Source organism: Struthio camelus, chromosome 31, assembly GCF_040807025.1.
Source record: "Struthio camelus isolate bStrCam1 chromosome 31, bStrCam1.hap1, whole genome shotgun sequence".
Lineage (NCBI taxonomy): Eukaryota > Metazoa > Chordata > Aves > Struthioniformes > Struthionidae > Struthio > Struthio camelus.
The window spans coordinates 3,897,550-3,913,453 of NC_090972.1; the positions used below are offsets into that span (position 1 = coordinate 3,897,550).

General features: G+C 62.8%; 1 protein-coding gene and 1 long non-coding RNA gene across 10 annotated transcripts; one reads left to right on the top strand and one right to left on the bottom strand.

The window, feature by feature from the left end:
- Positions 1-5: 5 nt before the first annotated feature.
- PNPLA6 (patatin like phospholipase domain containing 6) lies at positions 6-14,594 on the top strand. 9 transcript variants are annotated; one of them, XM_068922986.1, is made up of 37 exons: positions 6-101; positions 2,617-2,686; positions 2,813-2,875; positions 2,988-3,075; positions 3,234-3,316; positions 3,490-3,587; positions 3,804-3,944; positions 4,110-4,269; positions 4,350-4,430; positions 4,538-4,666; positions 4,755-4,835; positions 4,959-5,106; positions 5,194-5,277; positions 5,382-5,488; positions 5,847-6,038; positions 6,130-6,207; positions 6,496-6,701; positions 6,836-6,967; positions 7,061-7,184; positions 7,306-7,419; positions 8,230-8,305; positions 8,428-8,568; positions 8,641-8,704; positions 8,775-8,943; positions 9,016-9,198; positions 9,290-9,408; positions 9,501-9,657; positions 9,772-9,888; positions 9,998-10,067; positions 11,048-11,164; positions 11,459-11,575; positions 12,132-12,280; positions 12,355-12,507; positions 13,015-13,131; positions 13,744-13,840; positions 13,921-14,024; positions 14,202-14,594. In XM_068922986.1, the coding sequence occupies exons 2-37, from the start codon at positions 2,648-2,650 to the stop codon at positions 14,265-14,267; spliced, it is 4,164 nt and encodes a 1,387-aa protein (XP_068779087.1). In that variant the 5' UTR covers positions 6-101; positions 2,617-2,647; the 3' UTR covers positions 14,268-14,594. The 9 variants fall into 9 exon arrangements, with proteins under 9 accessions (XP_068779087.1, XP_068779090.1, XP_068779089.1 ...); XM_068922987.1 differs by lacking the exon at positions 6-101 and adding an exon at positions 2,390-2,486; XM_068922989.1 differs by lacking the exon at positions 11,459-11,575.
- Positions 14,529-15,901, bottom strand: LOC138063096 (uncharacterized). The gene is made up of 3 exons (XR_011136690.1): positions 15,764-15,901; positions 14,902-15,025; positions 14,529-14,710 (listed from the first exon to the last, which is right to left on the bottom strand). It is a non-coding gene; the product is annotated as an uncharacterized lncRNA (long non-coding RNA).
- Positions 15,902-15,904: the final 3 nt, after the last annotated feature.

A 15,904-nucleotide genomic window follows, 5' to 3' on the forward strand; every position in this document is an offset into this window, starting at 1 on the left:
AGGGAGGGGGCGGGGCCGCTTTAAAGGCACCATGACCCCACTGCGGCCGCCGCCGCCGGTGCGGAGGCCGGAGCGGGGCGCGGGGCGGCGACCAGCGGCGCGTGAGTGCGGGGAGGGGGCGGGTAGGAGCGACTGAGGGGGAAGGATGGGGGGGGAGGTGGGGGGCACTAGGAGCCTGAGGGGGTAATACAGTCCGGGGAGGGGGGGTGATGGGGGGGGCAGCAGGTGCCTGAGGGGGCAATAGCGGGGGGGGGCACTAGGGGCCGGGGAATACACTCTGGGGGGGGGGGGAAATGGGGGGCAGGAGGTGCCGGGGGGGCAATAAGGGTCTTAGGGGGGGTGATGGAGGGCAATAACGGGAGATGTGGGGCCTTGGGGGGGGCGTAATAGGGTCTGGGGGGGGCGTAATAGGGTCTTGGAGGGGCAGATGGGGGGTATTAAGACCTTGGGGGGTGGGAGTAGGGTCTGGGGGGTAATACAGTCCTGGGAGGGGAGATGGGGGGGTAGGAGATACTGGGGGGGGCAATAGGGTCTTGGGGGGGTGATGGAGGCTTGGGGGGGGTAATATAGGCTATAGGGGAGATGGGGGGCTTTGGAGGGGTGTAAAAGGGTCTTGGAGGGGAGAGATGGGGGTATTAGAGGTCTTGGGGGGCCAGGATAGGGTGTTGGGGGGTAATACAGGCCTTGGGGGGGGAGATGGGGGGCATGAGGGACCTTGGGGGTGGAATAGGGTCTGGGGAGAGTAATACAGATCTTGGGGGGGAGGAGATGGGGGGCATGAGGGGCCTTGGGGGGCAGAATAGGGTCTTGGGGGATTAATACAGGCTTTGGGGGGAAGATGGGTATGAGGGGCCTTGGGGGGGCAGAATAGGTTCTTGGGGGGGTAATACAGGCTTTGGAGGGGAGATGGGGGGGCATGATGGGCCTTGGGGGGGTGGAATAGGGTCTTGGGGGGGTAATACAGGCTTTGGGGGAAGAGATGGGGGCACTAGGTGTTTGGGGAGGGAGAGGGGGGCAATTGGGGCCTTGAGGGGGGGAGTTAGAGGAGCAATACAGGATAGAGGAGCAGTACAGGCCTGGGAGGGGGCAATAGAGGTGGAGGGAGGGTAATAGGGGCCCAGGGGGGCAATACAGGCCTGAGGGGGAGATGGGGGGCAATAGAGGCTGGGGAGGGGCAGTAGTGGCCTGGAGGGGGAAGATTGGGGGAGGGGGGTTAGTATTGCTGGGGGGGAGGCAATAGAGGCTGGGGGGGTATAGGGACCTGGCAGAAGAGATGGAGGAGCAATAGTGGCCGATGGGGGCATTAGTGGCCCAATGGGAGGGGGGACATGGGGGACAGTACAGGATGGGGGGGAGGGAGGGGCAATAGCAGCCTGAGGGGGGCCATGGGGGCAGTAGTGGCCCGGGGAGGGGGTGGGATAGTACAGGATGGGGGGCAATAATGGCTTTGATGGGATCGGGGGGGCAGTATTGCCCTCAAGGGGGGAGGACAAGAGGGGGGGCAGTACCGGCCGGGGGCTGGGGTCGTGGAGGGAACAATATTTTGGGTGATGGGGGACAGTAATGGTCACGGCAAGGGCAGCGTTTGCCCCAGGAGGGGTATGGGGAGGGGGCAATAACAACCATGGTGGTGGGCAGCATTTGCTTGGGGAGAGGGTTCGATGGAGCCAGCTTCGGGAGGGGAAATGAGGGTCTGGGGGGCAAATGAAGGCTATGGGGGGGCAATACTGGCTGTATTCCCCCCCCCCCCACCACCACCACCCATGGGTGTCCCCTGCAAACCTGCAGGGTCCCTCGGGCGCCGGCTGCGGTGCGCCACCTTCGCGCGGCACCCGTTAGGCGCCGGCGGCGTGGGTGAGGCCACCCGCTGCGTGCCAGCGCCTGGGACGGCCCCGGGGCACCGTGGGGTGGAGGAGGCACCCGAAAACGTCAGTGGGGATGGAAAGTGGATGTCACGTGGGTGCCGTGCCTGGGGACGGGGCTCTCCCGCGGCCACGGGCAGAGCTGGGGTGGCATTGGGGGGGCCGGGGACACAGCAGCAGTGACGTCCCCCCCTCGGCGGTGCCAAATCCCTCCGGGCGTCCTCGGCGTCGGGTGTCTCTGGGCTCGTCCTTGGCAAGGACGGGGGGACGCAGCGGTGGAGAGGGGGAGTGCCTTCCTCCGGGGGGGGGGCAGCTGGCATCTGGCCTTGGGGACGCAGCGGCGGCTCTGCCACCGTTTGGGGTGACGCGTGCCGTTTGGGGACGTCTCCCCCGCTTGGCGGCCCTGCTCCGGATCTGCCTGCGGCTCTGTCAAAATCACTGCCCGGGGGGGTTTCCTGCTTGTACTTCCCCTCCACCGGAGGAAGTGTCGAGCCGCTCCGTTCTCCGGTGAGGGGCTCCCATGGGCTTTTTCGCGGCGTAAGTCCCGTCTCGGCTGCTCTACGCCTGCCGAAGTTGCCGTCCTGCCCAGCTGGACCCTCGAAGCCGGGTGTAAAGCAGAGCCCGGTGCAGATTTACCCTGCGTGGGGACATCGCCCTGCTCTGACCCGTCCTGGGGCCAGACGTGCGGGTGTTGGGAGAAGGTGCTGAGCACCGTCTGGCTGTTGATAGCCTCGAAACTCTGTTTTTTCCCTAGGTTTCTGCATGGGCCGAGCCTCGCGGCCGACATGGGGCAGAGCGAGTCGGAGCCACAGGAGGAGACGGAGGTAGGAAAGCGCCGTGTCACGGCTACCAGCAGCTCGCTGTACCGTGAGCATCCCATGGCCGCCCAGGATGCATCCGGGGGGTCCCCAGGAGCCACGTGTGGGTGCTCAGGCCACGTCTCTCTGCAGGACGCGTCGCTGACGGCCGCGCTGCCCAAGCTGTTCGCCGAGGAGCAGCTGCAGACCGGTGCGGTGAGTGGCCCCATGGGTGCACTGAGGGCTGCTGGGGACGCTCGAGCTCGTCCCCTGCCGGCGCTTGTGCCCGTGTCAGTGGGCCATGTTGGGACACCGTCTCTCTCTACAGGTGCTGGGGGCGATGCTGGGGCTCGGCCTCTTCGTGGTCCTCGTTGCTGCCGCCATCGCGGTGCTGGTGCGCAGGCTGCGCCTCAAGAGTGAGTGGCGGGGGATGCTGTGCCTCAGTTTCCCCAGTGCTCGTGGCGATGGGGTCTGGCGCAGAAGGGTGGCGCGAGGCTGGTGGCACCTAGATGGGTGCCAGGGGGTGACGCCTCAGGGCAGTGCCACGCTCACCCTTCGCCTTCCCGCTCTCCAGAGGTGCCAGCTCAGGAGACGCCCAAGTACCGTTTCCGCAAGCGGGACAAGATGCTCTTCTACGGGCGCAAGATCATGCGCAAGGTGCCCCTCCGGCGAGTGTCGCGGCAGCGAGGGGGGGGTCTTGGCTACCTGGCGTGATCCGCAGGGCTGGGGGGGAGTCCGACACCCTTGGGAACAGCGCTTGGCCAGTGGAGAGATCCCCAGGGGGTCCGGGCTCACGGAGACTGGGCACTCACCGGCCCCTCTCCCGGCAGGTTTCCCAGTCCACCTCGTCCCTCGTAGACACCACCATTTCCAGCACCTCCCGGCCCCGCATGAAGAAGAAGCTCAAGATGCTGAATATTGCCAAAAAGTGAGATCTGATTCCCCGAGTCTCTGCGCGGGCAGAGGGGGGCTGCGGCGCTAGGGACGGACACAGCGCCAGGGCTGTGAATCTGTATCCAGGCCCTCCCGGAGCAAGGAAGAGGGTCTTGTTCAGCCTTAATTTATCCCGTTTTCTTCAGAAGCGGGTATGTTTTGGCAAAGCCCTGCGTCATCTCACTCTTTTCCCCCTCGATCTCCCGTGCAGGTTCCTGCGCATCAAGAAGGAGTTGCCCACGCTGCAGCTGAAGGAACCTCCGCCGTCAGTGCTGGAGGCCGACCTGACCGAGTTCGACGTGGCTAATTCCCACCTGCCCTCCGAAGTGCTCTACATGCTGAAAAACGTGCGGTGAGGCCCCTCCGCCCTGCCAGCCTTGGGATCTGGGGCTTTCATCTCCACCCAGCGCTCTTGCCATGGCCATGCTCTGCCCCAGAAGCGGCGGTGCCTTTTTTGGGGGTGACCGTGGTGGACATGAGGATGCTTGGTCACCTGCTGTGCCTCCCATCCTCGCAGGGTGCTGGGTCACTTTGAGAAGCCGTTGTTTCTGGAGCTTTGCAAACACATGATCTTCCAGCAATTCCAGCAGGGAGAATACGTCTTCCGACCCGGGCAGCCCGATACCAGCATTTACGTGCTGCAGGACGGCAAGTTGGAGCTCTTCCTGACGGAGCCGGTATGGGAAAGGACACCCATGGGCGACAGGGACATCTCCGTGGCAGGGAATGATTCCCTAAAAACCCATCTGCATTGCAGGATGGGAAGGAAACGGTCATGAAGGAGGTATTCGCAGGCGACAGCGTGCACAGCTTGCTCAGCATCCTCGACGTCATCACGGTACTGAGCTGCGACTGCCCCCAAACCCTCCCTGACTCTCCTAAACCCAACGGCGGAGAGGCCTCGGTGTCCCCTACACGGATGCCGATGCCGCAGTTGTCGCACAGGGGCACCAGCGGCCGTACCGGACGGTGTGCGCCCGGGCAGCAGAGGACTCCACCGTGCTGCGGCTGCCCGTTGAGGCCTTCTCGGCAGTGTTTGAGAAATACCCCGAGAGCCTGGTGCGGGTGGTGCAGGTGAGCCCAGCTGTGAGGACACGCGGGGACAGGACAAAGATGACCGCCTGGGGTGGGATGCAGATGCTCACGGCTTCTTGTCCCGTAGATCATCATGGTGCGCTTGCAACGCGTCACCTTCCTGGCCCTGCACAACTACCTGGGGCTCACGAATGAGCTCTTCAGCCACGTGAGTTGCAGCCACAGCATCCCCTTGCACCCAAACTTCTCTGGAAACAGCCGGAGAGAGCAGCTCCGTCCCTGGCTCCGAGGGGGCACCGAACAGTGACACAGCCCCTTCGTTCTGCTGCAGGAGATGCAGCCACTGCGGCTCTTCGCCCAGCCCAGCCACACAGCCCGCACCAGCCCCGTGCGCCACAGCAAGCGGGTCCTGAGCGCTGCCGTCGCTGATGAGGGCAGGGAGAGCACAGCCAGGCCCCCAGAGGCAGCCAGGGAGCTGGGTAAGACTTGGGATGGGGTCGTATCCTGCCAGCATTGCCACTATCTGGATGCATTCCTGGTGCTCAGGGCTGCATGTTGCCCTGCAGCTGACCCGTTGAAGGCAGGAGCCCTGGATGCCCCTGTGCCGCCGTTACTGAGCCGTTGCATCTCGATGCCAGTGGATATCTCCGGTAGGTTGGAGCTGTGCAATCCCCCAGTGTGCCAGGATGGCAATCCTGGCTCTGTAGGATCCTTGGTGATTGCCCACTTCTCCTCCTTTCTTCGTCCTGCACAGGCATCCAAAAAGGTCCCCGCTCCGACTTTGACATGGCCTATGAGCGTGGCCGCATCTCGGTATCGCTGCAGGAGGACAGCACCGGTGCCCTGGCCTCCTTCTCCCGGGTAAGGCGCCATGCCCTGCTGAGTTCCCAAATTGCTTGAGCCTCCTTGGGGCTCCCCTGGGGCACATTGCCGCAAAGGAGAAGCTGGTTGGGATGTTTCCCCATGAGGGACATTGCGAAACATGGCTCTTTGTCCTTGTGCCCTGAGCTTGGTGTTGCTTGCACCATCCCCATGGACTCTGCTTCAGCCAGACTACACTGGTCCCATCGCCATCTGGTCTCTCCAATGAACCTGAACTCATCCTTGCATGGGGGAGGGAATCATTCCTCCTCTGAGCACCCACGTTCCTGATGTTGGAGTTTGGGGTGCTCTCCTGGGGTGGCCGGTGGTCAGAGCTGTCCCTTCCTCCCCTCCACAGTCCATCTCCCAAGAGCCCAAGGAGCGTAAGTCAGTGACAGTGGAGGAGCAGCCGTCGAGCATCTACCACTACAACTATTGCGAGGACGAGGCGGTGAGCGGTGATGGCCTCTTCGGGCCCTCTCAGGGCCGCCAGAGCAGCACCATCTTCGAGGCAGCGAAGCGGGAGCTGGTGAAGCTCATGAAGGTGGAGGTGAGGGCAGAGAGGCCACCGGTGCTTGTCAAAATCCCCCGTCAGCTCGCGTGATACCACTGGCTCACCGTCGCCACCGTTCTCCCTTCAGGACCCGTCGCTGCTCAACAACCGCGTCTTGCTCCATCATGCCAAGGCTGGGACAGTCATCGCCCGTCAAGGGGACCAGGTGGGTCTGGGCATTGTGGAGCTGCAGTGGCTTCTTGGTCCTTGCCCGCCCCATATTTCCCTGGGGTCCTACCCCAACTCCGTGCTTTGCATCGGGGGGGCAGAAATGAACCTCAGAGCTGCACATTGGGGTCCTGAAGGATATGAAGCACCTGCAAAGAGGAGCAGAATAAAACCCAAATGGTGCTGGCTGGCTCCGTCCCACCTTGGGTGCACAAGGGTCATGTCACCCATGAGGGAACTGGTGGCATGGGGGGGTGCAATGCTGACAGTGCTCCCGTCCCTACAGGACGTGAGCCTCCACTTCGTGCTCTGGGGCTGCCTGCACGTGTACCAGCGGATGATCGACAAGGCAGAGGACGTGTGCCTCTTCCTGACGCAGCCCGGCGAGATGGTGGGCCAGCTGGCCGTGCTCACCGGCGAGCCCCTCATCTTCACCATCAAGGCCAACCGCGACTGCACCTTCCTCAAGATCTCCAAGTCGGACTTCTACGAGTGGGTAGCGACGTTGGTGGAGGGGCAAAAAGGGCGTTTCCGGGGCCAATGCAGGGAACCGGTCGGCCCAACCCGGCCGGATCTCAGTTGATGGTGCGGGGGTCCCTCGTTCCCTGACTGCCGCCCGTCCATAGGATCATGCGGGAGCAGCCCAGCGTGGTGCTGAGCATCGCCCACACCGTGGCCGCCCGCATGTCGCCCTTTGTGCGCCAGATGGACTTTGCCATCGACTGGATGGCGGTGGAGGCCGGGCGTGCGCTCTACAGGTGGGTGACGCAGGGTGGCTGCCCTGCCCTGTTGCAGTGGGGCTCATCTCCGGATGCTGTGTTTTATCTTACTTGATTTTTTTCTCCCTCCAGGCAGGGCGACAAGTCAGACTGCACCTACATTGCGCTCAACGGGCGCCTCCGCTCCGTGATCCAGAAGGGCAGCGGCAAGAAGGAGCTCATCGGCGAGTACGGCCGCGGGGATCTCATCGGTGTGGTGAGCCGGGACCTCCCGACTTCTCCCCGGGGCTTCACTGGCTCCGCTGTGGCTGCTGAGAGCCATTCCCACCCCTCTCTGGAGGCGGAAGGTCTCGATCTACGTATCCCATCTCCTCCAGGTGGAAGCCCTCACTCGGCAGCCCCGAGCCACCACGGTCCACGCCGTCCGGGACACGGAGCTGGCCAAGCTGCCCGAGGGGACCTTGAACAACATCAAGCGCAGATACCCCCAGGTACAAGGCTAGAGCTCCTTCCCTGGAAACCTGCTCCAGTTTGGGCAAACTGGGCTGCACTGGGAGGCTCCAAACTCTGCAGGTGAAACCTCTTGTTGGATGGCTCTGTGTCCACCAGCTGGATGTGCTGGGCAAGGGGCATAGGGAAGAGCGTTCAGGGCTCCCTGGGAATTGGGGGGCTTCATGGGGTCAGAGGGAGCCATAAGGGAAGGTTTAGCGTCATCTGAACTGAAAGGCAGCAGGATTTAACCCCATAAGGGTTGCGAGCACTGCTGGTGAGCACGGAAGAGGGTGCAGCCACGTGGAGTCTGCGCCCTGGGTGTAGCCTTGAAACCTCTCCAACTGAAATATCTCCGGTGTGGAGATTATAGAGCCGGCAAGCGAAGGAGCAGGATCAGTGCTGGGGACGGTGGCCGTGACTTGCTGCTGCCAAAATTTGGAGACCTCCAAGGCTGGAAATCGCTGTCCCTGTTCCTGCATCTGCTTTCCAGAGCTCCCTGGAACTCTCTAGCCCTGATTAGTAACTGCAACCCCCATTAAAACCAGCTTAAATTAAAGAAGGGATTGAACCAAGCTGATAGTTTCATGCCCTAAGGGAGGGTCTTTCTCTGAGGTCCCCAAAAGGTGGGGGAATAGGGTGGTTCACACCGCAAAAGGCACATGGGGCTTGGTCTCGGGGTGTTAAGGTGTCTCGGCACCGGCCACACTCATGCTGGTGGGTGTCTGAGCATCTGGCAGCTGGAGCGTCACTGTGGGGCAACCAGGGAGCCCTGCCAGCTCCAACAGCCATCCCTGTCCTTGTCCCTGCAGGTTGTCACCCGCCTCATCCACCTGCTGAGCCAGAAGATCCTGGGAAACCTGCAGCAGCTCCGGGGCCCCTTTGCAGGTGGGACCCGAAGGATCTCGCCAGCCATGCCGTGGTTGTTCCCTCGCCTCGATCGGCCTCTGTTAAGGGCAGGACACCCTCGGTCATGTCCCCCTGTGCCACCAGTGTCTCTGTCCTTGCAGGCTCCGGTTTGGGCATGGCCTCCAGCTCAGAGCCCACCAACCCCACCAGCAACCTGTCAACGGTGGCGGTGCTGCCGGTGTGTGACGACGTGCCCACAGCTGCCTTCACCCTGGAACTCAAGCATGCGCTCAATGCCATTGGTGAGTGTCAGCCCATGGTGACCATGGCACAACAGTGACCGTGGTGGTGACCCACAGCCCCGACTCTTGCAGGTCCCACGCTGCTCCTCACCAGTGATATCATCCGCGCCCGGCTCGGCTCATCGGCACTGGACAGGTAAAAGAGTGAGATGGCGCGCGCTGGGCAGGGACTGTGCCAGTGGCTGATGACGGCTCCTTCTTGGCAGCATCCACGAATACCGCCTATCGGGCTGGCTGGCCCAGCAAGAAGACATCCACCGCATTGTACTCTACCAAACCGACTGCACCTTGACACCCTGGACCGTGCGCTGCATCCGGCAGGCAGACTGCATCCTCATCGTGGGGCTGGGAGACCAGGAGCCGGCGCTGGGAGAGGTGAGCTGCGGGGGCGCAGGGTGCTGGGACCGAGCCGGTGGTGCGGGCGTCCCTTGCTGACGGCCTCGGCAGCTGGAGCAGATGCTGGAAAACACGGCCGTGCGCGCCCTGAAGCAGCTGATCCTGCTGCACCGCGAGGATGGCGCCAGCCCTTGCCGCACCGTCGAGTGGCTCAACATGCGCAGCTGGTGCTCCGGTCACCTACACATCAAGTGTCCCCGGCGCGTCTTCTCCCGCCGCAGTCCTGCCAAGCTGGTACGTACAGCTCTGGCTGGCCCCACGGAGCTGCCATCTCTGTGCTGGGACACGGAGCTGCCACTCCAGCCACCCGCTCTCCCATCCGCAGAGGGAGATGTACGAGAAAGTGTTTGAGAAAAACGCCGACCGGCACAGTGACTTCTCCCGCCTGGCGCGAGTGCTCACCGGCAACACCATCGCCCTGGTCCTGGGTGGAGGCGGCGCCAGGTGGGTGCCCCAGCCCCGCCGGGTCCGACCATGCCAAGGAGCAGCTGGAGGCTCTGATCCTTTCTCCCTCCCTCCCTTCCCCCCTTGCCCAGGGGCTGTTCTCACATCGGGGTAATCAAAGCCATGGAGGAGGCGGGGATCCCCATCGACATGATCGGCGGCACCTCCATCGGCTCCTTCATCGGCGCGCTCTACGCCGAGGAACGCAGTGCCGTGCGCACCAAGCAGCGGGCCCGCGAGTGGGCCAAGGTGAGTGCTGAGCTCACCCCTTTGCAGGGGCCGAAAAGTCACTGTCAGCAGCCAGCCCTGCCCCAGGGTGTTGCTAAAAATGCCTCTCTCCATCTGCTCTATCCCCTTCTGCAGTGCATGAATTCGGTGTTTGAGACTGTCCTGGACCTCACCTACCCCATCACCTCCATGTTTTCGGGCTCAGCCTTCAACGCCAGCATCAATAAGGTTTTCCAGGATAAGCAGATCGAGGTGCGTTGGATGAGGGTGGGAGGTGCACCCTCAGGTGGGCTGCGGTTCCCCGGCAAGCTTGGCCGTGGTGACATCCCCATGGTGTCACCCATCCCCTCTGTCCCCGCAGGACCTGTGGCTGCCCTACTTCAACGTGACGACCGACATCACAGCCTCTGCCATGCGGGTGCACACGGACGGTAAGAGCTCACCAGGCTGCTGGTGCACCCCAAGGATTTGGGGGGGACCTCTCCAAGCCCTGTCGCACCACAACTGATGTGTCTCACCCTCTCCTTGCGGGTGTTGCACCCCAAAACAGTGCCACGAGCCCGCCTTGCTCAGTGCTGGCGCCACATGCCCCAGGAGGCCGTGTGGGTTTGGAGCCCACCTCTGCAGCTCGCAGCAGATCAGCTCCCCGATGGGAGTGCTGCGGGGTCTGCCTCGGTCCCACGTTGGGGCCAGGTGCTGGCTCTTTTCTTCCATCCTTGGGCACAGAATTGGGGCGTGCGGCTGTGTCCCGCCACCCCGATTGCCCCCCACACACACGTGTCCACCATGCATGGACCTTCTTCTAACATATCTGCTCACCACTAACCCCAGTAACCCTTGCTCACGGCATGGGTGCGTGGGCTCTGGCACAGCCTGACCATGCCAGCCCTGCCCGGCCGCCACGGTGGCGGGTGCATGAGACCCATGGTGACGGGGCTGTGGCGACGGGCAGGGGGATAAGGTGGCACGGGCTCTCTGGAGGGGAAGACGGGCCCTTCATCCTTGCCTGGTGTTGGAGCTCACCTGGGACATTGAGAGCCGTCCACAGGGGCGCACGCAGCAGCTCGTAAAGGGCCTGGCTCTCGCTCTGCCTGCTCGGCTGTCCTCTAATGCCAACTAACCCTCAACTCACCGCTCTTAACCACCCCTGGTGCCCACAAGGACTGTCCTCTTCCTCCCGGTGAGGCCAAAGCACCTTCCCCAGTGCATCTCCCCAGTCCGGGACTGAGCACGTTCCCTCTGGGACTGGGGCTGTGCCGGGTGCTGACCCCCTTCAGTCTCCGTCACCTGTATTGGGTGGCCGTCCCCAAGCTTGCATGTGTGTCCTCTGTCCCTCTTGTCTCTCCCCTACTGTCCTGTGTGTCCCCCCCCCCCCCCGGCGGCTGTGACTCGTGTCCTCTCCCTCCGGCAGGCAGCGTTTGGCGCTACGTCCGAGCCAGTGCGTCTTATACCCCCTACCTGCCTCCGCTCTGCGACCCCAAGGACGGCCACTGGCTTGTGGACGGCTGCTATGTTAACAATGTCCCAGGTCAGCATCTCGCTTGCCCCGACCCGCAACTTGGACGGGAGGGCACTGAAAAATAAAACAAAATAAACCAAAACCCGCCCGGCTCGGCTCGGCTCGAGCCACCCCAGAGCCCCCTCGTCTTTCCTTCCAAGCCCCGGCACGGCCGTGTCCCCCCGCTGAAAAGGCCAGTTAGGCAGGTCCATCTCTCCGTGAGCCCCGGTTAGGGTGCACGTGCCACACCAGTTGGGTGCAGACGCCCCGGTGCGGGCGTGGGATGCTGGCACCGTGCTCACTGCGTTTGTTCCTGCTGGCTAGGCTCGCTCTGGCGGTACGTGCGAGCCAGCATGACCCTTTCTGGGTACCTACCGCCACTCTGCGACCCCAAGGACGGCAACTTGCTGATGGACGGTGGTTACATCAACAACCTGCCAGGCAAGTAACCCGCCGCTCCGGCCCCCCTCGGCACCGGGGCAGCCGGGTGGGCACCACGGCATCCGGCGCTGCCTAAGCCATCTCCATCCTGCACTGTTTCTTGGTGTCCTCAGCACCCTGGTGCTCTCCATGCTCATTTTCTTGCGAGCTGCCTCCATCTCGTAGCATCTCTCAGTGCTCAGGTGCATCGTGGCACTTCGGTGCGTCTCGGCGCTGAGTGCCCTCCTGGGGCATCCTCGGAGCTAGGTGCATCTCAGTGCTCGGGTGCGTCCCGCCACAGATGCATCCCCGTCTCCCTCGTGCCCGCCCTGGGTTGCATCGCTGCTCCCAGCCACCGCATCCCGCCACCCACCGCTGGCACCCGTGGGACTCCACTCATCATCTTGCCGGATGCCACTGTAGCTTTGCTGGCCGCACGGGGCTTGGGGTGCCGCCTGTGCTGTCTTTGTTTTCCCTGCTCCACTCTCATTTTGGGAATGTGAGAAACTGGGGCGCTGCTGAGCCGTGCCGGGGGGAGGTGAGCTGCCCTGACACCTGCTTTTCTCCTGTCCCGCAGCTGACATCGCCCGCAACATGGGTGCCAAGACGGTGATTGCCATCGATGTGGGCAGCCAGGATGAGACGGACCTGTGCAACTACGGTGACAGCCTCTCAGGCTGGTGGCTCCTCTGGAAACGTCTCAACCCTTGGGCTGAAAAAGTCAAGGTGAGGACTGGTGCATCTGGTGGTGGGGGCACCCTGGGGTGACAGGGGACCCTGCTGAGCGTCTGGCCCCACAGGTCCCCGATATGGCAGAGATCCAGTCGCGCCTGGCCTATGTGTCATGCGTGCGGCAGCTGGAGGTGGTCAAGTCCAGCTCCTACTGCGAGTACATCCGGCCCCCCATCGACCGCTTCAAGACCATGGATTTTGGCAAGTTTGACGAAATCTATGTGAGTTGGGAATGGCGAGGGTGGTGGTGGGGTGCTTGGGCCATTAATGGGGTGCCTAGGTCTTCATTTGGGGTGTCTCAACCTTTAGTTCGGGGTGCCCCAATATTAATGAGGTGCCCAGACCTTCATTTGGGGTGCCTAGGGCATTGATGGGGTGCTCAGGTCTTCATTTGGGGTGTCTTGGCCTTAATTTGGGGTGCTCCAACCATTAATGGGGTAGCCGGACCTTCATTTGGGATGCTCAGGCCATTGAAGGGGTGTCTTGCCCTTCATTTGGGGTGTCTTGGCCTTTGTTCAGGGTGCTGAGGCCATCAGTTGCATTGCCGTGGTCAACAGTTGGGTTGCCCAGACTGTTGTATGCGGTACCCCGACCATTGGTTAGTTGCTCCCGTCATTGTGTGGGTTGCCTAGATCATCGTGTAGGTTGCTCCAGCCCTCCTGTGGGGTACCTAGGCCCCTAGTTGGGTTGCCTCAGCCAGCGGTTGGCTGCACCTGCTCTCCCCACAGGACGTGGGCTACCAGCACGGCAAGGTGGTCTTTGATGGCTGGAGCCGCGGCGACATCATCGAGAAGATGGTGAAGGACCGGCGCTCAGCCGACTTCTACGAGAGCAAGCGCATGGACGTGAGCATGGGGGAGTGGGGCTGGGGGGGGCCCAGCTGCAACACCCCGGGCTCTCCCAGGATGGGGCATCCCAGCCCTGGTGCCCCGATTTTTGAGTTTTTTCACCCCAGCTGCTCTCAGTACCTGGTTTTGGAGGCAGCTCTGGAGCTGGGAGCAGCACCCCAGTTCCCCCCCACCCTCAAGTCCATCTCCTGTCCTACCAGAATCTTCCCATCCCCTCCAGCATCCTTCTGTCCTCCATCCAGTCCATCTCTTGTCCCACCAGCACTTATTTCTTCCCTCCGGTCCATCTCCTGTTTCCTCCGATGTTCTCCTGTCCCCTCCTCAGTCCGTTTCCTGTCCCTCCCAATGTCCTCCAGTCCCCCCCCAGTCCATTTTCTATCCCCCTTGCCCACTCTGTGGGCTGTGTCCCCCCAATGACCCCGCCACCCCCTTGCTCATCTCATTCCCTCCCCGCCAGGCCCCTTTCTCCACCCCATCCTTCTCCTCTTCCTCTCTCTCATGACCTCTGTGTCTCCTTCATCCCCTCGTCCCCTCTCTGTCCCCCCCCCCATCCCCTCCTTGGGGACAGCTCTGGGCATCTCAGGACCCCCTTTTCCTCCCCACCCAAAGGTGCTGACGAGCCCCAGCGCTGGCTTCACGGACCTGGCAGAGATCGTGTCCCGCATCGAGCCCGCCAAGAGCTACCTGTCGGACGGTTATGCGGACGGTGAGCAGGGACAGGGGATGGGGACAGGGAGGGGGACACGAGGGAGCCACCCCGTCATCCTCTCTCTCTCGTGCCCGCAGAAGAGTCCGACTACCTCACTGAGTACGAGGAAGAGGGGCTGGAGGTGGCACGGGGTGAGGAGGAGGCCTTCACCCCCGCCGAGTGGCCTGGGGCCTCCGAGACAGTGAGTGCATCCATGTAGGCTTGGGGACAGCCTTACACCTATGGGTGCTGTGTCACATTCCAATCTCATTACCTGCGTGTCCCCCAGTTCCGTGCAGGCTTGGGCACAGCATGGCACCCGCGGGTGCCACACCAGCTCCTGCTCCCAGCCTCACCCCCATCTCCCATCTCTCTCTAGGAGGACGAGAAGAGCCTGCGGCACCGGCCGAGCCCAGCGCGGGAGCCCTCCACCCCCCAATCCTGAGCCCTGTGGCACCCCCCCTGGCACCCCAGGGCCCCTAACTGCCTGGAGGAGCCACCTCTCCCTGCTGCCGTCCCCAAGCCAGCGTGGGGACACCGGCCACCCGGGGATGCTCAAGGGACCCTCTTTCCCCCTACCCTGACACCGTTGCACTGGCCCAATTCCCCCTCGGAGGCTGAAGGCTGAGCACCCACCTCATCCAGCGGGTGCCCACCGCGGGGCTGCTTTTCCCGCAGGATTGATTTATTCGAGGGAGAAAACGACTGCTGTATATTTTTTATTGTTGTTGTTGTTGTTGTTATTATTATTTAAAAGGAATCTTGCAGTGCCCGTCTTGCCGCAATAAAAGCTTCGAGGCTGGCGTCAGCGTGCGCTGGGGCGACGGCGTCCCTGCGGCCCACTCGTGTCACGAGTTGCTCTGGGCTCTGCAGCAGCACAGAGCGCGCCTGTAAGAGAATAAGCGGCATCAGGCAGCGGCGTGGACGTGCTGGTGCCGCGGAAGGTTGGAGCTGCGGCTGTAGCGGCACCCACACTGGGTGCAAGCGAATGGGTACTCTCGTCCCCGTGGATGCCAGCATGCGTCTGCAGCTGGGTGAAGCAGCACCCACACTGGGTGTAGCACCCTGGCTCCCAGCACCTTGGTGTCCGTTTGGTGTTAGGGGTGTCCCAGCACCCTGGTGTCAGCTTGGTGTTACTGGCATCAGCCGCCTCCCAGCACCCTGCTGTCACTTTGGTATCACCAGGGGCTGGCCAGTCCCAGCCTGCAGCAGGGAGAGGTAGGTGAGAAGGTGGCACCTAATAGGTGCCTGGTACTGGGGACACCTTGGGGACAGTGGGACAGTGGCATCTCTGGGACTGGCCTGCTCGGAGGTCCCTCACCCATTCCCCCCCCACATGTGTGGACAGGAACAGCTGTGGGGACCCCAGGGGACAGGCATGAGGACAGGACCATGCGTGGGGACATCCTGGCAATGGAGGCATATGTAGGGACAGGGACAGATATGGGGACAGGATCATGGGTGTGGGCATCTTGGCGATGGGGACAGGTCCATGGCTGGGTACATCCTGGCAATGGGGACACATGGGGACAGGGACAGGTATGGGGACCCCAGGGGACAGGGACAGGGACAGATATGGAGACGTGGGGGATGAGGTTGGGTATGGGGACAGGGATGGGCATGGGGACACGCGGGGAGTGGGGACAGGGACATCTATGGGGCTAGGGACACAAATGGGGACACCCTGCGGATAAGCATGTGTGGGAGCAGGGACACCTTGGGGGTGGGGACATGGGTGAGGGACAGAGCGGCAAGGACATGACAGAGATGGAGATGTCTGAGGGGACACCCAGGGGACAGGCCTGGGCACCAGGACAGGGAGAGGGACATGGATGGGGACACTCTGGGGACGTGTGACAACGGCTTGGGGGGGGGGGGGGGACAGGGCTGTTCATGGGAACAGGGATAATGCATGTGTTTGGGAACCACCACAGCACTCACGGGGTGAAGGTTTGGGCAGGCGCCAGTGCACTAAGTCAGGACTCAGCCACCACAGTGGTTTCCGGCACCCGACTCTGTGGCCAGGGCTGGTGGGTGCTGATAGCACCCAGCTCTTCCTGTGCACCCGGGGCGACCCTGGGG